Here is a 27,384-nt window from a genome sequence, read left to right on the forward strand (position 1 = left end):
CTTTCCCCCCACCACCCCACCGCTGTACCAGCACCAAAAAAAATGCCGCTTTTTGGAGCTTTCTGGATAAATGATTGTGTACCTGTATTACTTGACAATTATGGAACCTTTACTGTTAGTTATTTTTTGCGCATGTTTGTACATGCTCTGCAATAAGATTTCGAGAGCTTTTGGGGAAATGTATGTTCAACTCTTTAATATGCATCTAACTAAATTAAATGTGAATGTTTATTGCAGTTTAATCAATCCTGATTTTGAGGAGACCACAACAAAACCAATTCTTTGTAGAAGACCAGTAAAACGTAAAGTCATAAATGAGGATGAATTTGAAGAGGGGGTGCATAACTATTTGGCACACAATAAAGGTATTTGTTTAAAATTGTCATGGGCTTTCTTGTTTGAGCATCATTTGACATTTGTGTCTACTTTAAAACTTGGGTGTTTAGCAATGACCAGCAATATTTTTGTCCACCCAAATCAGGATTTAATACTGTACTTATTGTATGGTACAGTGAACGTTAACTGGAAAGTGAAACAGGAGCAAAGTACAACTTGCTGTTTTGCTTTTCTTTGTAACGTGCATAACAGCTATGCAAAATAGCAAATATTTTGCAGTTGAATTTAAATTTGTTGGATTTAGAAAACAGACAAGATGTGCAGGAAATTGAAAATGATCATCTTCCTCCATAGTAAATTGAATTTTGTGCTGAGAGCTAGTGTCACTGCTCAAGCATTCTGAATACATTTGCTGGTCCTACATTCCATTCTTAAATAATGTTTTCTGGGCAATTAAAATTTTGAATGATGCGTTTGGATGGCCTTCAGGAACAGCTGGATTTTTGGGGTCTATGCATTGTTGATGAGGCTAGTATTTATTACCCATCCTTGAATGTAATAAATCAATGCCTTGACCCACTGTTGCCCAACTTAGCAATGTATGGTGGAAGGAATTCCAGGGAATTTGATTCAGTAGCGATGAGAAACTGGCATTATATTTGCAAGTTGGGATGGTGTGTGACTTGGAGAGGTGCGTCTACACCTACTGCCCTTGACATTGATGGTGGAGATCAATGGTTTGGGAGGTCTTGATGAGAAAATACATATTTAAAGATGAAATAGAGATGTGATCTCCTTGTGTGAAATAACCTACAAGGAGATCACATCTGTATTTTATCAAGGGAGCAGTCATCATTGAAATGGACTGAGTCAGAGGGGTAAGGCTTTGGCTCAGCAGACTTCAGCGAGATCAGGTAAGAGGCTCGGGATAGTAGCAATTGAAGTAATAAAGGGACACCCTATTTGAGGAACAAAAATGATTCAGCAGGTAAGCACAAGTAAAAGTAGGTTTTGTATTATAATTTTTTCCCTTTAGTCATAAACAGAGGGAATGGCAGCCAAGGCAGGGGAATGCTCCTCTTGCAGAATGTGAATCATCCAGGAAGCCAGCAGTATCCCTGACGACTTCATCTGCGAGAAGTGGATCCACCTGCAGCTCCAGACGAGCCAAATTAAGGAGTTGGAGCTGAAGGTGGATAAACTTCGGATCATTTGGGAAACGGGGGATGATAAGTCAGAGTTATAGGGACACTCACACCTCGGAGGCAGGAGGAGGAGTGTAGATGGGTGACCATCAGGAGAGGGAAAGGGAACATGCAGGCATTGCAGGGTACCCCTGTGGCCCTTCCCCCTCAATAACTATTTTGGATACTGTTGGGGAAGGGTACAAGCCACAGTGAGCAGGTCTCTGGCACAGAGTCTGGACCTGTGGCTAAGAATGTAAGGGAGGAGAAGAGGCGAGATGTAGTGATGAAGGGATTCCATAGTTAGGGGGACAGATAAGAGGTTCTGTGAAAGGGATTTAGAATCCCTGATGATATTTTGCCTCCCTTGTGCCAAGGTCCAAGATATATTGAGTTTACAGCATTCTTAGGAGGGAGAGTGAGCAGCCAGATGTCATGGTCTATATATGGATCAATGACATGGGTAGGAAAGGTGAGGAGGTCCTGCAAGGAGTGTTCATGGAGTTAGGTGCTAGGTTGAAGGACAGAGCCTTCAGGGTTGTGATCTCAGGATTGCTACCCATGCCATGTGCTAGTGAGGTTTGAAATAGGATAATGCAGCTTTACACATGTGTAAAGACCTGATGCAGGAGTCAGAGCTTCAGGTTTCTGGATCATTGGGTTGTCTTCCAGGGAAGATGGGGCCAGTTCCAACAGGACTGTTTGTATCTGAACTGGGGGGGAACTAATATCTTTGTGGCAAGGTTTGCTAGTGCTGCTTTGCTGGGTTTAAACAAGATTTGCAGGAGGATGGGAACCAGGGTGCCAGAGCAGATAGAGGAGTGGAGGAGGGGAAAATATAATGTGAAACTTGTATGCATCGTTAGATGTAAACTGGTTGTATGTGGTGGAAATTTTTTAAAGTGCATTTATTTCAATGCAGGGAGAATGGAGGAAAGGCAGGCGAGCTTAAAGCATATATTGGCACATGGAATTATGGCATTGCGGCCATTAGTAAAACTTAGTTGCAGGAGGGGCAGGTCTGGCAGCTCCATGTTTTGGGCTTCATTTGCTTTAAACGTGATAGAACAGAGCAGATGAAAGTGGGAGGATTGACACTGCTCATCAGGGAAAATATCACATCTGTGTTCAGACAGGATGGACCAAAGGGCTCATCTACTGAGGCAAAATGGGTGGAGTTGAAGAATGAGAAAGTTATGGCCACACTCATGGGGCTGCATTTTAGACTGTCTAATAGTTAACGAGAATTGGAGGAACAAATTTGTAGAGAGACAGCAGACAGCTGCAGGAAACATAAGGTCCACATATTGACTGGGTCTCCCAAATTGTAAAAGGGCTTGATGGCTTGGAGTTTGTCAATGTGTTCAGGAAAGTTTTCTAAATTAATATATAGAGGTACCAACTAGAGAGAATGCAATACTGGATCTCCTTTTAGGGAATGAAACAGGACAGGTGACAGAAGTATGAGTAGGGGAACATTTTTGGTCCAGTGATCACAATACCATAGGTTTCAAGTTAATTATGGAGAAGGATAAATCTGGGCCCCAGTTGAGATTCTAAATTGGAGAAAGGCTCGTTTTGAGGAAATGAGAAAGAATCAAGAATGCGTGGATTGGGATGTTGTTTTCAGGCAAGGATGTGCAAGGTAAGTGGAGGACCTTCAAAAGTGAAATTTTGAAAGTACAGAGTTTGTCTGTTCCTATCAGAATTAAAGGCAAGTTCCACAGGCATAGGAAACCTTGGTTTTTGAGAGATATTGGGGATCTAGTTTGGAAGAAGAAAGGTGTATAGCAGGTATGGGGCAACATGGAGCAAATGAGGTACTTGAGGCGTATAAAAAGTGAAAATCTCAAAGAAATCAGGAAGGCTAAAAGAAGACATGAGGTTGCTTTGTAGACAATGTGAAAGAAAGTCTTAAGTGTTTCTACAGGTATATTAAGAGCAAAAGAATAGTAAGGGACAAAATTGGTCCCTTGAAGATCAGTCTGTAGATTGTGTCTTTGGACTGACTTAACTAGAGTGACCTGGGGTGTTGGGAATTTTTCCTTTTATTTAGTATTGGGCACAGACTGTAATGGACTGTGTTTTTCCACATATGCAGTTTATAAATATCTCTATTTTAGCTATAGATACTTATAGTGGGGTTAATTGTTTTAAGACATTATATTATTATTATTTATTAATAAATATAGAGTTAAATAGAACCCTTTTAAATTGCATCGTCTGTTGTTGCTGGTTTGAGACGAAACAATGTGTGCACAGCATCTGCATACGAGCTGCTTTTATAGCTTGTCTGTATCTATCTTGACTAAGCTTGCCCAGGCCTAAGACAACATCTGCATAGCCCCTTCACTGCATGCTTGGATTGACCCAAACAGCATGTTTGGTGGGCTGTATAGTAGTAGACTTAAAATATGACAGGAAATCATAAAAATAGGTTATACCTTTTAAAAAAAGTGATAGGAAAATGTTACAGTGGTTTTTGTAATCAGCAGCACTAAATTCATAAAATACACCTGAAAGTGTTAAGGATGCAAAATATTTGTTGTCCTGCGTTGTATTTCTTTTCTGTCTGATCAGAGGACATGTTATGGCTTTCTAAAGCAGGTTTTCCATTTTGAAATTTTTGAAAAGCATCTGGCAAATGAATGTTATCCATAAAAGCTTGTGCAGAAGGAAATGTATATCACTATTTGAGGATAAAATGTGTTCTGTTCTTTTCTTGCTGAAGTGCTACCGCAAGAACCTGAGCAAACTGAAAGATGTGAAGCATTTGAGAAGACAACAGGACTGACTGATATTTCAGAAATAGTTGGGTAATAAATGAACAAATAATTGTGGCTATTTTCATGGGTTTAATATTTTGTAAATAGATCATTTGCAGTTTTTATTTAAAAAAAAAGTCATTTTTCATATTTGTATCCTGTGTGTTGTGAAAATAATAAACCAGTGGGTTTGATAATGCACTTTGATATGAGAAGATGCAGGTTTAATGGAATTCTGTGATTTTTTTTCTATTGTTTTTGGCATGACACAATTGTCCTGTTTGTTGTATAGATGATCAGTAAACAGATATTTGTCTGATCTTAAAGCTAAATGAAAACTTTCTGCATTTGCCTCCTTTTTCCTTTTAGTCCTTCTGAAAGGAGTGGTTCATACAGTTACAATTGTATCCTTCAGGTAGAATTCTAAATATTGAGTGTTTGAAATTAATTTCCAGTGAGGGCATCATGGCTTTCCCCAATTCTGAACTCACTAACTGTATGCTAATCACAACATAAGCTGTAATTGTGGTTGTACTCAGGGTGTTCATTTAACCTTCCCCCATCTTGGTGGTAAAATTTGGCTTCAATTAGGAACAATTTTCTGACTAATAAAGATCCTAGATTTTATAGTGTGGTGTTGAACTAATCATTCACGCTAGAAGGATATATGGGTCAAGGTGATCACAACATAACTGGTGGAGTATCACAATAAGTTTGAGTACTGTGGATTAGGGAAATAAAAGGATAATAGTTTTTGCTCTTGTTGTTTACTGGTGCTAGCCTATGCTTCAGATAAGGGAATAAATTACAAGATGATTAAAAATAAAGTCACAACCCCCAGTTAAGGATATCTATTTTTGAAATCGTTCATGGTGTTTTCATGGGAAATTTCTTGGCCTGTCTGCCATATAGAGAGAGCCCATTTAGCTCATTGCACCAAGGTCCAAATTGTTTTTTCCTCCACCCCACCCCTTTTGTTTTCTTAACCAACCTTGCTTTCCCTTCTCTCTCTGGCCCCATTTTAAAATTTTAAAATTTTGACATCCAGCATAGTAACAGGTCATTTCGACCCACGAGTCTTTGCTGCCAAATTTATTTACACCCATTAACCAACATCCCCGGTACGTTTTTGAATGGTGGGAGGAAACCAGAGCCCCCGGAGAAAACGCACGCAGACACGGGGAGAACGTACAGACTCCTTACAGACATAGTAAGATTTGAACCCTGGTCCGTACCGATCATTGGTGCTGTAAAGGCGCTAGCCACTATGCCAACCTTGCTGCTTTTCTTTCCTTTCCCCTCCCCTGCTCTCTCTACCTTTCCATCACCCACACCTTCCTTCCTTTAGCTTCCCACCCCTCTGTATCATTCCTTGAACTACTGTCCTATCAGAGTGCATTTCTTCAGCCCTTCTGTCTCTTCCTCCTATCACCTAGCTTTTTCCTTTTTTTTCCTTATTCCCCCTCCCTCCCCCTCACCTGTATTCGCCTGCCAGCCCATGCTTTTAATTAGGTTTCTGCCCTCTTTTCTTGCTATTTGATGGATTACAGCTTGAAACGTTCGATATCTATCGCCTTCCATGGATGCTTCCTGACTTGTTGAATTCCTCCAGCAATTTGTGTGTTCGTCCATTTTTACAATATCTACAATGTTTCTTGTTTGCCTACATGTAGTTCTGAGCCATAAATGATGTCCTGTTGATATTTTAACATCTGCATTTTCATTTAAACTTATGAATTTTTGGTTGAGTCAGATAAATTGAAACCTAGTGGAAAGAGGAGAGAAACTTTGCTTCAGTACAAGTTACTCCAGGAGCACATGGAGTGAAGACCCTAATAAGCTGTGACCACTATTTATATCATTTTAAAATGCTGCTGTTTTATTCTGTAGAAAATGACCCAAAAAATGGGCTTTTTGGCCTGTATTTTTCTTGGGTTTATGCTTCATGTGAGCCTTCAATATCCCCTTCTTGAACTCTGCTGGTATATTTTCCTCATCATTTTTTCTATGTTGAACCAGCTACCCCTAAAATGTATCAATGCTAGTTACTTTAACTATTTGCAGCAGGTTTCAAATCATTCCCGCATTAAGAATAATGAAATTCCTTCTCAATTGGGGTTGTGGGTGATTTTCTTGTTTTTGTCTTGGATCACAAGTAGAAGAATCTGTGACTAACCCTGGACTCTGTGACTAGACCTTCGTATTTTAAAGATCTACAGTGAGCTTAAGTTTGATCTTTTATTTTTTCCAGAGAAAAGTGCCCTGACTAGTACACATGCACCAGGTGTCTTTGCCTCTCAGTGATGGTATCTTTGCACATCGGTCCATTTTTGGATCGTCTCCTGTATTTGCACACATGCTTTGTAGAATTTGTGGAGCATAAGTGTGATTTTTCAGATTGGCATTTTAATTGAGAAAATGTGCCATAATAATTTAATGCTTGGTAATTCTATAGTCTATGTTGTTTTGCAAATCTTGTAACATGGATTGTTTGTGATGGGTCATCTGGATGTTACATTCTGGATTCCCCTCAAGTGAAAACAGCTGATGGCTGTCCAACCTCTCAAGACCTGTGATTAAGTATCAAGTTAACTTGTGGAATATGGAGAACATATCATATTATGTCTGTTGCAGATCAATTAATGTTGGTACTGATGAATCTGTGTCAAAACCAGTTCTGAGCAGAAGACCAAAACTCAAATTCATTAATGAAGATGATTTTGAAGGAGGAGTGCTTTTCTATTTACAGAAAACAAAAGGTATAACAAATATTTTCTTTCTTTTTACATCTTTGTATTGATTTTCACAAATAAGCATGCATATACAAAACTTTTATGGACTGTATAATATTAATGACAAAATGGATAACTGACCAAACAATAAAACACAGAATGCAACCATAATACAAAATTAAAATTTTTAAAAATCAGATTCAGCACAATTCTAAACCCCATCCCCTAACCCCAGGTGTATGACTAAAGAAAAAATGGACTTCATTCATGAGGTAAAATGACAAATATTAAAATTCATAAATAATATTATGCCTAGAGTTTATGAAAGTAATTCAGGAATGGTCCCCACAGCATTTGAAACTTATACTTGAATAATTGAGTAACAGATCTTTTCTAAATTTAAATAGGACATCATGTCCTTCAGCCACTGAGCATGAGTGGGCAGGGCAGCATCCATCTATCTAAACAGTATCGTATGTCTGGCCAAGAGAGATGTAAAAGACAGAGTATGACATTTGATTGGAGTTAAAATATCATCCTCTCCAGTTGTACCAAAAAGAGCAACCAAAGGATTAGGCTCTAAATTTACATTAAGAATTAAAGATAAAGTTTGAAATACCTCCCTCCAGTATTTTTCAAGACTAGGACCTGTCCAGAACATGGGAATTAAAGAAGCTTCTTCTCTTACATTTATCACAACAAGAATTTACATCTGAATAGATAAAAGATCATTTGATTTTAGGCATACAGGCCCTACTACAACATTAAATTGTTACAAGCAATGACGGGCACATAAGGATGTAATATTAACCATCTGAAAAATTAAATCCTAAACCTTCTCTGTTAATGAGAGGCTTTAGTCCTGTTCCTGGGCATTTTTAATTTTAACTAGAAGGGCAGGTCTCAAACCCATCAATTTAACAAAAATAATAAATATTAAACCTATGCGAGAATGTTGAACCCTAAATGATATGTCAACAATGTTTGAATCAGAAAAATTAACTATCTGAGATTTGAGAAAATGTCTGATTTGCACATATCTTTAAAATAAAGAGTATTTGGTAAATTGAACTTTCTAGAAATTGTTCAAATGATGCAAAACTGTTATCAATAAAAAAAATCTTTGATACGTTCAATACCTAATCTAAACAAGATGTCACAAAAAATGTTGTAAAAGATGATTGGTTAAAATAGGGCTTGAAAGAGAAAGAACATGAAGTCCAAAATATTTTCTAAACTGCATCCAAACTCTCTGTGTGCCTGACAACAGGATTATCAATTGATTTATTTAAAGAGAAGGGAAGTGAGGATCCAAGAAGTGCTGGAATGGAGATGTTTTTAGTAGAGTTCAATTCCTTTGCTACCCATTCTGGGCAGTCCACTGGATTATGAAATTGAGGTTGCATATGTTGACTGATCAGTAGTAAAATCTGAAATTAGGTAGAGCTATGCCTCTATTTCTTTTAGGTTTTGAAGATGAATTTTGTTTAGACAAAAGCACTTACCCTTCCATATGTAAGGCGATAGAATCGAATCAAGTGAATCACAAATATTTTCTAAAGGTTGTTTCCTCACAAGTTCTATTTGGACTCTTCATTTCTCTTGTTATAAATGTGTGCAAACATTAGCAGATTCTTCAGCATCAGCACATTGTTTAATTGACTTCTAGAAAGTAGATGACCAGTGCTTGGCTTAAGTTTTACATTTTTTTTGCTGTGGATCAGTTCTGGGAATTTGTGGCCCACATGTTTATGGGCGTGATTCTCAGAGTGACCTTTGCCCTAGAAATTTAGAAGTTGTGTGAAATGCTTCAGGGGCATTTCAGTGCACTGAAAAGAATTTATTTGGTGATCAGATACTAGTTATGCTGCATTTAATATGGCTCAGATTCCCCAAGCAAAGGTTGCTTTCCAAAAGAGTCCAGGATTGAAATGGCAAGCCCCGATGAAGTAGCCAGGCCTCATAACACTAATCTAATTGTATTGCCAGGCTCGTAAAACATGCAGAGAAAACCTTTGTTAAATTTAAATGAGACAATCAGATCAAAACAATTCTGCTTTTGGAATGCATGGGTGCATGCGTGTGTTTTTGAACATTTTGTCCAAAATTAGGCTGACCCAGGACGTTGGAGCTATGTCACGGCAATGCTAACCCCCTACGTCAGTATAAAGTTGAAAATCCCACAATTTACTCCTGTTATTTTAATTTTTTTAAATTTCAATTTTAGACAAACAGCATGGCAACAAGCCATTTCGGCCCACGAGTCCATGCTGCCCAATTTACGCCCCAGTAACCTACATCTCCGGTATGTTTTTGAATGGTGGGAGGAAACCGGAGCCCCCCGGAAAACTCATGCAGACTTGGGGAGAATGTACAAACTCCTTACAGACAGCGTGGAATTTGAACCTCGGTCCAGTCCTGATCGCTGGCATTCACAGATGTTCAGTGTGTATTTGTTTCCTGTTTTCCCAAATGAAGCTTACAAAGCATGACTTACTGATGTCCTTAAAGAATGACAAAGTTTCTTCTCAGAGTTATGAATCATTGGGATCCTCAAGCAGTGTTGTCTCAGTCCTTGAATATATTCAAGGATAGGTTTGGTAAGGAGTGTGACAATTCATTGGGAAAGAAGAGGCCAGATCAGACTCTGACCAAACCTGGCCGTATAGCTTGAAAAACGAACAGAATGAATACATCAGCCATGCTGCAACCAATAGAGATGATTCAATGGGCTGAATGGCCTAATTCTGTTTATACCTCTTGTGGTCAGAATATAACAATGAGAAAGTATGAAATAAATTACAGTGAACAAAATTTCAAACCCCAGTTCCAATTATAAAGCATGTGATGAAACACATATCACTGAGCCTCCATTCAACATGGAGCTATCTTCATTAGCATTTCAAGCCAAATTATTGTAATTAACCACAATTGATGAATGTAGGTCTCTTTCCTAGCTAGTTTCATAGCTTTTATGGAGATTAATCACAGAAATCCTTTCATCTCCAGTTGCAAAAAAATTAGAAATGTGTACCAAAGCCTTGCATAGCAGTACATTTCAGTTTATAAAAAGGGTAAAAGGCGGAGCAAGTACAGGAACATCACATTTTTCCTTTTTGTCCATGTGGAATACCAACAGATAAATGGGAAAAGCTAATTTCGTTCATGACCAAGATGAAAATCAAAGATTTGTTGTAGCCCTACTTCTATTGTTCATTGATCATCCAACAGTCTTGGATTTGAATTTGCAAAATTGTGTCTACAAATAGAGACACGGGTCTGCAGATACTATATTGCACGTCCTGATAGACAGTCTGGTCCAAAATGTTGACCATCCCCTTCTCTCCACAGATGTTGCCTGACCCACTGAATTTCCACAGCAATTTGCTTTTTCCCCTGGTGTAAAGTGGCCAGCTTTGTGCTAACCTTGTCAGTTGATTAACCAGGAATGTTAGATATCAAATGTAATTCAGGTTTCATAAAAGATTCATTGGTGGCCCCTTTGAGTGACCAATCCATAATTACCCTTGTATTATTTATTATATAAGCATTGTGAGATCCAACAACTCACTGATTTGAATATGATAAATTGGAATTTTTCCATTGGATAATTGTACCATGTTTTCAGTTTGGTTAATAACAGTTTCTATTGAATATAAGTTGGGTGTAATTTCATCTTTAAAAGGGTTTTGACCATCACGGGTGAAATAGAAAATTCAGAAGATGTTCTCTTTCCACAGACGCTACTTCACCTACTGAATAATATACATTGATTTTTATTTCTGGATTCCCATTTTTGAAGAATTTTAGTTTTCGTGAAAGGGAATTTATATGGTCTTAATATATTTAGTTAGTAGAATGACTTACCAGCCATTATTTTAATCAAGAAAAATCATTTCCAGAGGCGCAAGTAGCAGCAAGCAAAGATGCAGGGAAAAAGAAATCTATTACAAATGCCCAGCAGAATAAACTTGGTGTGAGTGAACATCACGCCTCAACCCAGCAAGCTCCAGGTGATGGGGTGGAGATTGTTCCAGCCAGGACTGAAGAAATTGGAAATAATTTTGGTCTAAACGCTGGGTTGGAGTTGGAGAAGCCCATCGATTTTACAGCTTCAGGCAAAGAAAAATCCATAAAGACACCCAACGCAGGAAGAGACAGTACTCATCATCTTGTAGAACAAAAGAACTTGGTAGATACCGATGCTCTGATGGAACGTGGAGCGGAAAAGTTCACTGGAGATCCACGTGGGGGTAACAAGCCGATGGATCATGGTATTTTATTTCAAATCATTTTGTGGAATCCACTGGATTATGCAGGAATAAATGTTTTGTATTTAGGAGCTATTCTTGGGTTACTGACTGTGTCGAATTACTGGTATGTAATTGCTAATGAGATTTGAGCAAGTGTCATTTTAATTTTCACAATGTCCAACAAATAAGATGAAAATCAAAATCTTAACATGTATTTTTATCAATCCAGAAGGTGGTGGCTACTCTGAGGATGAGATATTTGTGTCTAATATTGGTTGTGATGAAGTTGCAAATAATATTTGGGTTCAGGTTTTTCTTATGATTTGAGTGTTAAAGCCGGGAAATCTTGTGATTAAAATTTTGATCACAATTTATCTTGCGTTTTTAAAAAGTATATATAAATTCTCGGCACTGTTCCAATTTACAGATGTAAGGAAATACATGATTAATTCTTTTCATTTTGCATAAGGGTAATGTTAGATGAAATGAAATGGATATAAGAGCAGAACAATTGTTGAAGGGGTCCTCCCTTTGCAGATAACCTCCAAAGACATAGTCTTTTACTGGGAAGTCAGGTCCCACTTGAGCGGAGAAGCCTTGGTCTAGTGCAGGCCTTGTTTAAGCCCAAGTGGCAGACATTACCTTTCCTATGACTGCTGGAGAATCTCAATCTGCAGCCAACCAGTTGCATTATGTTAATATGCTTGACCCTATAGACTCCATGACCCTGTTGACAGGGACTATTAACAAACACACATATTCCTTGTCCCCATTTTTCTGGGACTGGTTTTATACCCAACCACCAGCTGGTTCATACTGTAGTTTACTCATGGACCCAGTCTTGAGTATATTATTATGAAAGGTTAAAAATGGCCAGAGTCCAAAGGATTTGTATTGCTCAGGAACACTAGTGTAGGGATCAGAACAAGTGGGGGAATCTGAAAATAGTGTGAATGTGAACCTATTCCTGATGATGAGGGATGAACCGTCTTGACAAATCCTGGTGTTAATAGAATCTAAGCAAATCTAATCATCTAAAATAGCCAGTATCATCAATATTTGGTGTTGCTAATTACATTACAGAAATTAAGTCCTGTTGAAGAAGTAATAGATTATTTAAGTTTTTCCCAACACCAACTGATGTTCATCCTTTTTATTGGACATTGAATCAAAAATTAAAATGACTAGGTTACAAGTGAGTCTGAGAACCCAGCACAATCCTTTGGGAAAAGCTGGATAAAGTGATAAGAAGCTGACCTATATTATGAGGTTGCCTACTGCATATGGCATAGCAATTCTTATTTCAAATAAAACAAATAACTACTGGAGAATCTTACAAGTTCGGTGTCAAGGGAAGCTTCTTTGAACTTTAAGAAAGCCCACTTTTCACCAATAATTGCTATCAGATGTAATTGTGTCATTTTCCATTGTCAATAACCTACCAATATGATGATTTAGAATTTCAAATGGATGTTTGGTTGAAGGTGCCAAAGTACGTTTTATCCCAGTCATTGAAAAGGGCAAGAGAGGAGGGAAAATTAGTGAAAAAGCTATTGAACATTGAATTTACTGCATAGAATGAATTTAGTCAGGAACCTCCCAAGGGACAACCATTTTAGTTCCACACCATTTCCACAACAACATGTCTATCCTTGGCCTCGTGCACTGCCAATCCAAGGCTACCTGCAAATTGGAGGAACAACACCTAATATTCTGTCTGGGCAATCTCCAATTGGATTATATTAAGATAAACTTTGCTAGCTTTCATTAAACCTCCCTGGATATTCTCTCTTTTCCCATGTCTCCTTTCCCTTAGCTCCCATCCCCCTTACTTTTACTCTCCAGTCAAGTTTATTGTACAAGTACAACCCAACGAAACAGCGTTCTCTCGTCCTTGGTGCAAAACATTCAGACACTCACATACAGACAAATAATACATATGCAGGACATATGTTATCAATAAATATTGTTTTGTGCAAATGAGAGTCTCGGATGGGTCGTGTGAGCAGTTCCTTTGGTCGTTCAGCATTCTCACTGCCCGTGGGAAGAGGCTGTTTTTCAGCCTGGTGGTGCTGGCTCTGGTTCTCCTGTATCTCCCCAACGGGAGCAGTGAAACATGTGTGCAGGGAGAAAGGAGTCTTCAATGATTTTTGTGTGCCCTCTTTAGTTTACAATCCCAATAGATCATGTTGATGAGGGGAGGGTGACTTCAGTCCAGTGATCCTCTCTGAAACTCTTATGGCCCTTTGGATTGACCTCCAATCCATTGCTCAACCATACTGGATTGTGACGCTCAGAGAGCAATGCCCTCTTCTCCCTCCCCCATCACTTTTCAGCTTTTTTCTCTCCCCCCAGCCCCCCCCCCCCCACACCTATGACCTCCTTCCTACCTGTTGGCCTATGCTCCTCCCCCTGCCACTTTCTCCTTCCTCTCCTCCATCCACCCCCACTGTTTTATTTAGGTGCCTGTCTGCTTTTTGCTCATACCTTGATGAAGTCCCAAAACATCGATTGTCCTTTATGTTCTGTAGATGTTGCTTGACCTGCTGAGTTTCTCCAGCTCTTTTGTGCATTACTCTTATAGACTGATTCCTGCTTTTTTGATTTTGTGACTTCCATCAACAAGATCTTTTCTTTCCTAGTGCTCTCGTTTGAAATGTTTGTTGACTGTGTTCAAAGCCCTTGCTTCTTTCAAATTAACCATTCAGTTATGGAGTCTTGGCTGTCCTAAATTTTTTAGATTAGTCTATTATACTTTCCAATATTGATCTGATAATTTATTATGGCAGTAAAAAGATTGTTTTGGTGATGTTCTTAGGAATTTTTTTGTACATTTGCAGAACTGGAATTTCCACAGGATACTGAACAGAACTTATCACTACAAGTCCGACATGAACCAACTACAATGAGTTTCTCTGATGGGATATTAGTTGATGTAGTAGATGATAAAGTATTGGGAGTTGAAGTGAATGATGGAAGAACTGAAGGTGGTGAAACAGTGGGTATTTTAGTAGGCACTGGAGGAATGGAAAAGGGTGGGGTGAAAGCAGAGGGTCCTGAAGTGGATGATGGAAGTATGGAAGCTGGCAATAGTGAAAGCATAAAAGTTGCTGAGGCAATTTGCAAAAGAAAGGACAGTGTTGAAATGAAAGGAATGGATAGTTTAAAATTGGTCATTGATGGTGGTACTAGATTGGGCATCGATAGGGCGAGTGGTGCTGGAATGGATGGCGATGGCACTGCTGGATTGGGCACTGGTGAGGTGGGTGCCGATGGGGTGTGTGGCGCTGGATTGGTCATCAGTGATGTTGGCAGTGGTGGGATGGGTGACGCTGTATTGGACAGTAAGGATGCGGGCGGTGCTGGGATGGACCCTGCTGGATTGGATGGTGCTGGGATGGGCGGTACTGGAACTGTCAGTGCTAGAACTGTTGGCGATCGAGTGGGCAGTGCTGGATTGGATGGTGCTGGGAAAGACAGTGCTGGAACTGTTGGCGATGGGGTGGGCGGTGCTGGATTGGACAGCAAGGATGCGGGCAGTTCTGGGATGGGCGGTGCTGGATTGGACAGCACTGGGATGAGCAGTTCAGGAACTGTTGGCAATGGTGCAGCTGGAGGTGAAACAGACAATGAAATAATGGAAGAAACTGAAGAAATAGAATCAAATGAAATGGATGAAGAAATGATGCACAGCATGGAATATGAAGAAGATGACAGTCAAGGTACAAAATCACTCAAACTCTTTTGCATTTATAACTAGTCATATGGGGAGTAATGCAAGGAAAAGTTTTAAAGCTTTACTTTTGTATCTTCAAATTTACAAAAGTGATTATATGATGGGTTTTATCATGCAAAATATTATACATACAGTCTAATTCATATTTTTCTTTCTTTTATAATCTGGAAACTTATAATAAAAGTGGTACAGCCTTTCCAACAAAGTAAGAAGGTATTGAAGTCATCTCCACTACTGGCTACTCCACACTTTCTCAAAACACTGAATAGACAGTAAGTAACATTATTATAGGCATTTTCATTTTTGTAGACAGAGGGTGGAGAAAAAATGCAGTGTTGATTTCCTAAAAATTGAGGCATGGTCTATTTCTCAGAATTTGTTTTCATTCCAGTAAACCTCTTGCCATCGTGCTGCTTGGATGGCATTAGATCAGTGGTTCTCAACCTTTTTCTTTCTACTCACATACCACTTTTAAGTAATTCCTATGCCATTAGTGCTCTATGATAATTAAGGGATTGCTTAAGGTAGTAAGTGGGTGGGAAGGGAAGGTTGTAAATCACTGCTCTAGACCCAATTGTTACTGAAATATTTTGCTTGAGAAAAATTGTCATTTCCTTTGGAGTTATGAAACTGGACACATAACAAGTCAATTAGGGACGATTAAAACAGTGGTTTTCAAAATTTTTCTTTCCACCCACATACCACCTTAAGCAATCCCTTACTAATCACAGAGTACCTATGGCAGAGGGAATACTTAAAGTGGTATGTGAGTGGAAAGAAAAAGGTTGAGAACCATTACATTAGATCAGGGGTGTCAAACTCAAATTCACGGAGGGCCAAAATTAAAAACTTGGACTAAGTCGAGGGCCGAACTAAATATTTATTGAAAATTTTCAACAACATCTGCATGTTTTCTCTTCTTTCAACATATGTAATGTTAAACTTTTTCTGATTAAAATAAATGTTTAATAATAGTTTTGGATAAACTCTTTCCAGAAGCATTAACAAATGAGAAATAAAATATTCAATAAATAATATTTCTCTATAGAGGATTTGTCAAATGTTGCTAGTGTGCTGTCGAATAGTAAAATCTGAGGGCTATTGAGAATGTGGGAGAATAACATGATTCCTGAAACAATCAAATGGGTGACTGATTGTGGGCATGAACTCTAGCAGGGTTATTTGCCATGCCCTTTTTCCATTGGTACAGATATCCTTTGATTTACACACTTTTCAAGTTTTATGCCTAATGAGCTTGTATCCAGGTGCAGGACCATTTTTAACCAGGAATATATTTATCACTGTGACATGAAACTATTGGAAGATCGTTTTATCCTGACATTAAAGTTCATAATCTTACTCAGGCCTGTGTGCGGGAGGGCGGGGTTTGCGGGCGATCGGGTTGGACAACGACAGTGCGGGGGCATCGGCTCTCGCTGCAGGGCGGCATCTCGGCGGATCAGCGGCCCCGTCACCGTGAGTCGCGAATCGGCCTGCGGCAGGGAAGGGGAGTGGGCAACGGTCCTGGCGAGGTCAGGCCTGAGGCCTCCGGTTCCAGGCACTGGGAAGCGGCCTTAGCTTCCCCTGACACCGGCCAGGCCCCAAAACCAGAGTCCACGGTGAGACCCTGCAACGTAAACAGAGGAGGTGGGGGCGATTAGCAGGCTGACGCCAATGCATTCTGGGATTTGTTGTATTACTGTGCATGCGCTATACTGGCGCGGCAGCCAGCGGGCCACCTCTAATACATTTTTGAAATGATCTTGCGGGCCAAATATAATTATATCGCGGGCCAAATTTGGCCCGTGGGCCAGAGTTTGACATGTGTGCATTAGATGGAGACCATTATAGTGATCTGGTCCATTCTGATCTTCAGAAATTCATACCTCACAAAGTTTAGTTTTTAAATTAAAATGTCTCAAACATGGAAAGAAATTCAACTACTAAAAAAAAATCAAGTTTTTTTTTAGCATTTCAGATTAGAAATTGAAATGTTATATAGCCCATAAAATTGGTGAAATTATTTTAATTCTTTCAGATTTTTATTTCCCTCTTAAAAGTAAGCCAGGATAGTTCTCTTTCACCAGGATAGCATTGTGATAAAATTGTTGAACTGAATCTTGTCCATGCTTTATCTTGAATATTTATTTTGCCATTTTCTGTTCCATGAATCTGGAGCTCGGAAATGTTACAGCGAAGCTGCAGATAAAACTTGATGGAATGAATACACAAAAATTATGCATCCCTGGTTTCAAGAAATCTTTCTGCTCATCCTGCACCCACCCCATGTCCATATTTTGAGTTCCTTTAACAGTTGATGCCTTTTTCCTCCCCATTCACAGCTCCTGTGTTGGTTTGATTGTTTTATGTAATTCCTGGGTGTTATGTTGACCCATATAGAGCAGGAATTGTAGAATACTGGCCAAGTTTTTCTAATTAACTGCAGAGCAAAGATTGTGATATTTGGCTTCATTGCTCCTGAAGGCATGAGAGGAAAGCTGAGCTGGGCGGCATGGTTGGCGTACTGGATAGCGTAATGTTGTTACAGCACCAGAGATCAGGAACGGGATTTGAATCCCGCGCTGTCTGTAAGGAGTTTGTACATTCTCCCCATGTCTGTGTGGGTTTTCTCTGGGGGCTCCAGTTTCCTCCCACCCTTTAAAAATGTACTGGGGTGTAGGTCAATTGGATATAATTGGCTCATGAGCCAAAGGGACCCGTTACTCTGCTGTATGGCTTAATTTAAAATTTGTTTCCAATTATGGAAATGTTTACTGGAATAAAATTTTCTTGATTGAGATAAAAGTTCACGTTGACTCTCTGTAATCAATTAGAATTTGGATTTTCATGAGGGTAATAGTTGCGGGGAAGATTGAGATTACTCATTCTTCGTGGTTAGCACCCTGTGTTTACAGTTATTGTAACTGGATATTAGGTGGTAAACTTTGATATTAGAAATGACCTGCATTCTTGATTTACTTTTTGACTTTCAATTTTCTCCTAGAGACTTGATGTCAATTATTTATAATAATTTGATGGATTGGAGAATAGTTTTGGTAGTTAAGATCAAAAGTGATTGGGAGCATGACTTGGATTTCTCACTTCCAGATGATGATGGGGACATTGTTCTAAATTTGATTTGTGAATCCTCCTTTTGTGCGCAACATGGTTGCAATTCAAAGTGTTGCATAGTACATATTTAAAAAATTAAACTATTGTGGCGGCGCACATCCTCATGGCGAACCGGCCCCGCTTGTATCGCCACGTGGCGGGGAAGCCATGGGGAAATGGCGTCGTCCGAGGCTTCTCCCTGACTCCAGCATCCCTTGGGCAGCGATTATGATGTCACCATGCACCTCCTTCCTAAGTTTAGAAAAACATCAGATATAATGTTAAAGATATAAAGGTGAATTTTCATAAGCTGTGGGTCCCATTCATGGAGTATTACCACAACTTAAGGAATGAGGGTGTTTGGATGCCTCCTGAACAGTGTTGTCTGGTCTCCGAATGTTGTCTTTTGTTTCCTATGTATAGTAGATATGCAAGTTAGCCTTGTTTAGAGGGAAGGATTTGATTAATGGGGGGAATTTTCCTTTTTTTCTTTTGAGATACTTTGACAAAACTGGTTTTCTTGGGAAGGGTACAGGCAATTTGTACGATGTATAATTAAGGTATTATTTGAGAAGTACAAATTATCTGTCTTGTATTTCAGCCCATATATTGGATCAATATGTGTGTATGTTTTTTTTAAAAAGGAGTGACCTGCATTGAACTGGGAAATCTGATACAGATCTGAATTTTAATTTTATTTTGAAATCTCCTTTTCTGGTATTAATCCTGTTACAACAAAATCAGTTGCTTAAATGTTGCATCTCTCCTCAACAGGGCACAAAAACCAATGACAAAAGCAAGGAAGAATCCAAAAAAGCCAATCCAAAAAGGAAAGAAGACCATTTTGCCAAGTGGCATTATAAAGTCTGTATTTACTCACTATGCTAAGATGAGGGTGAAGAGGGAGGCATTTGAAACAATTGACCAATGGCAAGATGCAAATCATTGCAATATAAATCCTTCAAATTAATCTTCATTGCATTAATCTGTTGAGGATATTACAAATGCCTTTTTAATTTCAGCTTGGAGGTGTATTTCAAACAACTTTGTGATGACATGGATGTGTACAGCAAACATGCTAAAAGAAAAACCATTGAAAAAGAAGATGTGGAACTTCTAATGAGAAGGTGAGAGTTTGGGTGAAGTCGTATAATAAGCAGGCAGTTCTCAGATACCAATTCTGTGGATCAACTAGCTGCATTATTCTTCACTTGGTGTATCCTGGTCTTGTTTGATCATTAATGTTTAGTTCAGGGAAGAGGCAATATTGTTCACAGTTCAATCATTTGAAACAGAAAATAGGCACAGGATCAATGAAACTCCAATAATCCACTAAATGACTATTCAGAAATTCCTAATGGTTTGGCAACTTTAACTCACTGGAGCTCAGTTTCTTTCCCATGCTACCAAGTTCAATGGAAAATTTGTTTTTCTGTGTCACATCTTAAAAAATGTGGGGGAAAAAATGGATTGGAATGCAAAGAGGAATAACTTCTAATAGTCTGCAAATTCTGCTAGTTCAGCACACCAAAACTTTTGGACCTTATCGGAAGTTACTGCTCCCGCACGTGGTAAGTTGGGAACTTCTACAGTTGATCCTGCATTTACACAAACTCCAGACAGATTGGTACTTCATGGCAAAACTCCAGCCAACGTTTCAACAATTATCTAAGAATTCTTGACTGATCTGGAGAATCTAATTGGGGTCCATGCATAGAATTTGTTGCTAAGTTGTTTATTTTTTGTTTCTTAGACAGGGTTTTGTTACTGCCAAGACACCCGTGAATGTGCTCATTGAAAACCACCTACCAATGGAATGCAGAGAAAAATTAATTCCAATGGCTGTCAGTGGGAGTAAGACCATTCCTAAAATGTAACCTACATGTATAAAGTTTGCCTTAGCAAACTTCTTGCTTTTGGTCACCAAATCAGAAACTACAAATCTAAAATGGAAATCTCCCTCTTTTGTCAAAATCCATTGTGTAGTAAATTTAAAACTATTTTATAAATTCTCAGGAGAAATTTCCTCTGAGGGATAAAATGGTGCAGCAGCAGATTTAATCCTGACATCTGATTAAATTTAAAGTTGTTACCCAATTACTGTTTTCAATTTCATAATACCCCTGTGTTTTGCAGGTTTTTAAGACTTGTCAGAGGTAAAAGTACAAGGCTCAGATGAAAACTATGTGAAAAGATTCAAACATTTTTTAATACAATTGGGGGATTATAGTTTTCAGCTCTTTCAACACTATTGACATTCAAAGCTCTCCAATGAGTTGTAGTATATTTGCTGAGTTATTCCTTCTCCACCTGTCTGAATTTCCTGCACAAAGTACTTTGAAAGAGGTTGCTTCATTAAAATGATGCACCATTGTATCTTAGCTTTCTTTGCAGGGAAGTAGGTTAAATATATCCAATAAAGTTGCCAGCATAAAGAGAGCTAAACTCAAATGTATTAAATTGCAGCAAAAACAATTTGTTACAATGATATTGGGTACTTCCTTAAGTAAAAATTGAATCACCACTTCAACTTAATGGCTTTGTATTCTTAACTTTTTGTGATGTCCATGTAAGGATACTATATATGTTATATTTTAAATAAAATGTTGCAAATATTTAAGTGTCTCATTCAGTAATTTAAAAAAAACCCCACATTGAGATAGATGTACATACCACCAATTTGAATAATGTCCTGCAGATGAGGATGACCCAAATAATTTTACTTGACTTCAAATGTTTTCATATTTTGGTTTACAAGGCAAATGAGAATGTTTATTAGAATTGATTACATCATGAGAATCTCTAAGCATTGATTTGCTTGTTTATTGAATTTCATGATGTCTTGTATATATTCTTTCTTTGGCTTGGCTTCGCGGACGAAGATTTATGGAGGGGGTAAAAAGTCCACGTCAGCTGCAGGCTCGTTTGTGGCTGACCAGTCCGATGCGGGACAGGCAGACACGATTGCAGCGGTTGCAAGGGAAAATTGGTTGGTTGGGGTTGGGTGTTGGGTTTTTCCTCCTTTGCCTTTTGTCAGTGAGGTGGGCTCTGCGGTCTTCTTCAAAGGAGGCTGCTGCCCGCCAAACTGTGAGGCACCAAGATGCACGGTTTGAGGCGTTATCAGCCCACTGGCGGTGGTCAATGTGGCAGGCACCAAGAGATTTCTTTAGGCAGTCCTTGTACCTTTTCTTTGGTGCACCTCTGTCACGGTGGCCAGTGGAGAGCTCGCCATATAATACGATCTTGGGAAGGCGATGGTCCTCCATTCTGGAGACGTGACCCATCCAGCGCAGCTGGATCTTCAGCAGCGTGGACTCGATGCTGTCGACCTCTGCCATCTCGAGTACCTCGACGTTAGGGGTGTGAGCGCTCCAATGGATGTTGAGGATGGAGCGGAGACAACGCTGGTGGAAGCGTTCTAGGAGCCGTAGGTGGTGCCGGTAGAGGACCCATGATTCGGAGCCGAACAGGAGTGTGGGTATGACAACGGCTCTGTATACGCTTATCTTTGTGAGGTTTTTCAGTTGGTTGTTTTTCCAGACTCTTTTGTGTAGTCTTCCAAAGGCGCTATTTGCCTTGGCGAGTCTGTTGTCTATCTCATTGTCGATCCTTGCATCTGATGAAATGGTGCAGCCGAGATAGAAAACACCAAAATGCTGGAGGAACTCAGCAAGTCTCACAGTGTCCATAGGAGGAAAGATGTATCACCAATATTTTGGGCCTGAGCATTTTAGGGTTTTTGCTACAATCACAGCATCTGCAGACTTTCATGTTTCACTACATGTAATGTGTCTTTCTTGCAAGACTGTTTGGCATCCTCAGGAATTAAGTAACTCTTAATTATTGTCGTGCAATGGTAGTAATTCTGTAGAATACCATAGTTGAACAGTTAAATCTGGTTTAGTTTCATAAAATTCTGTTGCCTGTTCCCTATTTCCTTTTGTTATCCGATCCTATTAATTCTCACAACCTTGCAATGTAGCTGTCCTTAACCTGTTCAAAATGAGGACAATTTCCATTGGCAAAACTGATCTGTCCACATGATATAACTTTCCAAGGTGTTTGATACTTTTGCAATACAAAATTATCCTGGGATTCCTCCTTTGACTTTTGATAAGTGAATCACCTGGTGTTACTGAAACTATATAGTTTTGAGTTATTCATTCTCATTCCTTGTTAAATATTAGACCACGATGTTTTCTGCCACAGTTCTGCTGCTTCCTAATTCACACCTCTACGTTGCCCAAAGAATGGGCCATGTAGATGAGTTAAAAAGCTGCTGCTTTACTATAAATACTTTAGGAAAAATGAAATATTAGGTGATTTCAGCAAATCTGTTTTGTCAATGTTCAGTAGCTCTCGAGCTTTGTAAATTTGTGTTTAAATTTAATATTTAAGCTGGTCACGAGCACGAGTAAGAATTTACCAGCCTTTCACATGCCAAGGATTCAGGCTGAACAACGTTTGAGAACTTTTCTAATATAATGAATTAAGTAATGTCCAACCCTTAACTGAAAAGTTCTAGATATTAATTTTAACTTTGTATAATCAGAAATTAAAATAGATTCATTCCTGCTTTAAAGACTGTGAGACCTTGGAGCAGAAGTAGACCATTCTCTCCTTTGGGTCCATTTGGGTGGTACCATTAAGAATGATGGCTAACACTAGCAGGAAACGGTATTCATAATTTTGCAAGGCAGACGAAGGAAGTGTAAAGATTCAGAGCAGGTCAGGGAGAGAAGCTCATTCTTTGGAGTGCATTATTCGTTTGAACAAGGAAATATGCTGAGTAGTTAATTGGATGTAGGTGCCATATATTTGTGAAGTAGAATTTTCATTGAAGTAATAGTTAACACTTTTCCCTCCATTGCATATTTAATATTTGACTGAATAAATAGAGGAAAATCTGCCATTGCAGTGTGGATATATTTGCTTATCCTACCTAATAAGGTAGTATTGTTTGAACTAAGTTTTCACAAATGCAATTTGGAAAAATTTTCATATTTAAAATAGATGGTGATATATAATGTGAGCTTTACATAAGGGTCTTTCTTCTCTTTGGCTTGGCTTCGCGGACGAAGATTTATGGAGGGGTAATGTCCACGTCAGCTGCAGGCTCGTTTGTGGCTGACAAGTCCGATGCGGGACAGGCAGACACGGTTGCAGGGGAAAATTGGTTGGTTGGGGTTGGGTGTTGGGTTTTTCCTCCTTTGCCTTATACATAAGGGTACGGCCCTGAAAAATGCCCTTCAGCCCACATTGCTGATTTAAACACATCCCATCTGTCTGCAGAAGGTCTGTATTTCTCCATTCCCTGTCAATTTGAGCCCATCTTTATGCCTCTTAAATGCTGTTATTATATGTGCTTCCACCATCAAGACTAGCAGCAGGTTCCATGTACCTGCTATCTGTCTATTTTAAAGTCATGCTTCACAAGTCTCCTTTTAAATTCTCATCTTGTCACCTTTAATTTGTGGCTTCTAGTATTTGACATTTCTATCCTCAGAAAAAGGATCTGGACATCTATCCATCAATGCTGCTCAATTTGATGCACTTATTATCGAGTCGCCCTGATAACAAGTGCTTCTGAAGCTCCAGTAAACACACTAGATTGTCCAACTTTCCTGTTATCTGGAATTCAAGGAACCACCAAAAAAAATAAATGAGAAAATTTTAAATGGGCAGTCCCTCGCGGTCAGTTTGCAGTCAATCCAAGCAGAAAATTCACTTATCCAGTGTTTACCAATCCCCATAGGTGCCAGATACCAGGGGTGATATTATATAATACTCCTTGTTCCTCATTTGGCTGAACTTCTGCATCCTCTGAAGGCTCCATATCCTTCCTGTTGTGTGTAACCAGACCTGCACACAAAATTCCTAAGTGGTTTTAAGCAGCTGCAGTATGATTTGTCAGCTTATAAGGACGATGCCCTGACCAAGGAAGGCAAGTATGGATTATTTACCACCCTATGCACTTCAGGGAACTATAGACTTGCACTCAAGACCCCTCAGTACATTCTTGTTCCTAAGGGTCCTGCCATTTACATGTTCCACTAACATTTGACTTCCCAAAATGCATCACCTCAGTAGTTTAGATTGAATTCCATCTGCCAATTTTCTTCCAGAATAAAATTAATTAAGGTAGTTTTTTTTTTAAAAAAAAGGATGCTTGATCATTGCCACAGACTTGAAAGTCTGAAGGCCTCTGTGTTGTTTCTCTTGATAGAACTATGATCATGTCCTTTGATTAGAGTGGAATATACAGACCATTATTTGTAATCAAACACTTTATACCATCAATACATGACATTTGACTTGCAATTTTTAGATTTAGATTCAACTTTATTGTCATTGTGCCAAGTACAAAACAAATTAAATGCAATTAGCATCTAACCAGAAGTACAAAGAATAGTGCTATTTACAAGTATCTGCGAATAAAAGCAAGTGCTCCAGCAAACAAGCAAGTATAAAAGTACTAACAGTACAATATGGGTGTTCAGCACTGTGATGCAAAGTTCAGCAGGGTCACAGCCTCAGGAAAGAGTATATAGATAAGTTTTTGGGAGATTGTTAGAGTTGTGTGGTTTTATGATAAAAAGTGACATTTTTCCTTTGAAAGCCAAGGTGAAGGTGGACTGTTGAGAGTGAGAGACAGACTGAGCATATGCAAAAGATGATCTAGAAATCTGGACTTGGAAGACAAACCATGACTGGGTGTGTCTGTAGAATGAAAGGAAACCCAAGCATAAAGCATTGTCTAAGAGGCAGTTTAGAATGTTTGGCATTTAAAAAAAAAAGATTCCAAAGGCAGCCAGAAGGATCTAGACCAAGCCTTTTTTTTCCACTTTGAATTTTGTGCTGTCTCTCTCTCTAAAAAGATCTTTTGGCTTCAGTTTACCAAACAAACTGAATTTTGTTTACGATCTTTACTTCGATTGCAATCAAAGTTTTGTGAGTTATGTGTTTTGTGTCTTTTTTTTCTGTGGGGTGGTTGGGAATATAACTTGCACTTTGATTATATATGTTACATTTAGGCTGGGGAATTTATCAGTTTTACACTGTTATAGAAATTTATATATTAACCAGTGGGCATTGTTATAAAAGGTGGGATTTTGAATTAAAGTTAATAAAGTAATTGTTCATCTTTACCCCTGTGTGATATGCCGCCTTTGTGGTTGCTAGTTTGATCTTGTAACAGAGATAAGTTGGGAAAGGTTTGTTAGAGTAGGTCACATACAAACACTTTAAAACATCTTATTTGAAATACTGGAGCTCTGTTAATGCTAGACATATCAGCTCCACAGTTTTTGCAAGAGCTTTGAAGAGTGCCGCAGATTGTCTGGAAGAGAACTAGTTCTAAAAGGGTCATGTGCTTTTGCAAGCAGAGAGAGAGTCAAAACAGTCTCTCTGAGAGTGTAACAACCAGCAGAAGCAGCTGGGACTGGAACAGGACTGGCTGCCTAATGTTTCACTTGGAATAAGAGAAACAAAAAGGAACTCTGGTGACTTGAAAGAAAGAGGGTATCATCTGGAGAACCCTGAAGGGGCAAGTTTCATCAGCAAGACACTGAAGTGGCTGATGGAAACACATTAGTTGTGGATGTCCTGGAACAACAAATCTCTCTGAAAACCAAAAAAAAAGCCTTCCTGAGTGGTAACCATTTACCTTTCAACTGCCAAAGCCTGGTGAACTGTATACATGTTAAATTCTGTGCACGGTATAAGAATTGCCTGCAACCAGTGAACTTGGAGAAATGAGATTAGATTGTGAACCAAAGAACTTTTCTGAACTTACACACACATTACACACATGTGTGCTTAGAAGGGGGTTAAGTTAGGTTTTCATGTTTAAAGATAATAAAAAGCAATTTTTGTTTAACCATTTGTCTTGGTGAATATTTATTGCTGCTGGGTTTTGGGGTCCTCTGGGCTCATAACAAAACAAGTTCTTCCTGAGCCTGTGAGTTTGGGCACGGAGGATCCTGTAGTGCCTACTGGATGGAAGGAGAGTTTTTAAAAAGTCCATAGAGAGAGATGCATCCTTGATAATGCTTTTCGACCTGCACAGGCAACATTTCTGATAGATGTTCTCAATGGTGGACATTTAGGTGCTGATAATCCACTTGGCAGTTCTCAATACCTGCTGAAGTGCTTTATGGTCCAATCCCAGTTGCCATACCTCAATGGTACAGTGGTAAAAATCCATCTGTATTCTGGGACCGAGGTGAATTTTCTTGGTGCTCCACAGGAAATAAAAGTACTGTTTTATCTTTTTGATCAGGATGGAGGAGTCAAGGGGCCAGATGAGATCACCGGAATTGTGGACACTAAGGAATTTGAAGCTTGATACTCATTCCACTACAGCTCCATTGATGTGGATTGGGGCATAAGTGTGGCTACCAGCACACCTGAAGTCCACAATGATCTTAGTTTTCTGGGTGTTAAGGGCCAGGTTATTGCTGGCACACGACGAGGCAAAGTGCTGGACCTTGTCCCTGTAGGCTGTCTCACCATCCCCTCTGATCAGGCCAATCACCATGGTGTTGTCTGGGAACTGGATTATGGAGTTAGAATCATGTACAGGAACACAGTCATAGGTGAAAAGGGAGTACTGAAGATGGCTTAACACACAGCCCTAAAGCACACATGGTTATACTGCCTTTGAATAGATGCCATGCATTTTATTGAAGACCTGAACAGAGATGGTATCATTTCATTTGGCCCCAACCCTAAAATTAATTGTACAAGTGATTTTAAAAACATTAGTATTAAACAAAATGGCATTCATGACAATGGGTCATTTATTTTAATTAACATTTGAAATATGTCTAGTAGATCTGTGGTCCTATCCTCTTCACATCACTTGCTTGTAGTCGGTCAAAAACTGTGTCAGTGTCTACCACTGCAGCTTGATCAAGCTGTTCACTTGTTGTTTGGAAACCTTGAGCTAAATATATAGTGAGGGTTTGTGGATCCATGGAAGGGTCCATTGTTTGAAAAGCTTTTTTGAGGTCAGCCACAGTAATCTCCCTTTGGACAAATGACAGGTAAGACCATCAATATTCTGCTTTAGAGGTGACACACGAATTATATACTCAACTCTAACTCGGGTATAATACTTATAACACAGTGACACTTTCTAAAGACACCCTTTCGAGCAGGCACGGATATAATGTGCATTTGAAAAAGTGCTGAGAATACATGAGAGGACATTATACTAAATTTCTAATGCCTACCAGTTTTGGGGATCCAAAGTGCTGTGTTACC

General features: G+C 39.1%; 2 protein-coding genes across 12 annotated transcripts in view; one reads left to right on the top strand and one right to left on the bottom strand.

Annotated features, from left to right (window-relative positions):
* Positions 1-27,384, top strand: part of cenpt (centromere protein T) — a 56,257-nt gene that overhangs the window by 23,083 nt on the left and 5,790 nt on the right. For 5 of the 7 annotated variants that reach the window (XM_069901468.1, XM_069901466.1, XM_069901463.1 and 2 more), the window contains 9 exons: positions 238-365; positions 4,252-4,336; positions 6,920-7,044; positions 10,920-11,291; positions 14,111-14,992; positions 15,191-15,278; positions 18,892-19,047; positions 19,140-19,244; positions 19,871-20,732. In XM_069901468.1, the coding sequence (XP_069757569.1) occupies positions 238-365; positions 4,252-4,336; positions 6,920-7,044; positions 10,920-11,291; positions 14,111-14,992; positions 15,191-15,278; positions 18,892-19,047; positions 19,140-19,244; positions 19,871-19,994 (2,065 nt within the window). In that variant the 3' untranslated portion in view covers positions 19,995-20,732. Of the gene's footprint in view, positions 1-237; positions 366-4,251; positions 4,337-6,919; positions 7,045-10,919; positions 11,292-14,110; positions 14,993-15,190; positions 15,279-18,891; positions 19,048-19,139; positions 19,245-19,870; positions 20,733-27,384 lie in introns of those variants that run through there. The other 2 variants (XM_069901470.1, XM_069901469.1) reach the window with 2 other exon arrangements.
* The window catches only part of tsnaxip1 (translin-associated factor X interacting protein 1), a 73,761-nt gene continuing 73,277 nt past the window's right edge, over positions 26,901-27,384 (bottom strand). For all 5 annotated transcript variants that reach the window (XM_069901473.1, XM_069901471.1, XM_069901476.1 and 2 more), the window contains exon 16: positions 26,901-27,147. In XM_069901473.1, the coding sequence (XP_069757574.1) occupies positions 26,946-27,147 (202 nt within the window). In that variant the 3' untranslated portion in view covers positions 26,901-26,945. The remainder of the gene's footprint in view (positions 27,148-27,384) is intronic.

Source organism: Narcine bancroftii, chromosome 10 (assembly GCF_036971445.1).
Source record: "Narcine bancroftii isolate sNarBan1 chromosome 10, sNarBan1.hap1, whole genome shotgun sequence".
NCBI classification, from domain to species: domain Eukaryota; kingdom Metazoa; phylum Chordata; class Chondrichthyes; order Torpediniformes; family Narcinidae; genus Narcine; species Narcine bancroftii.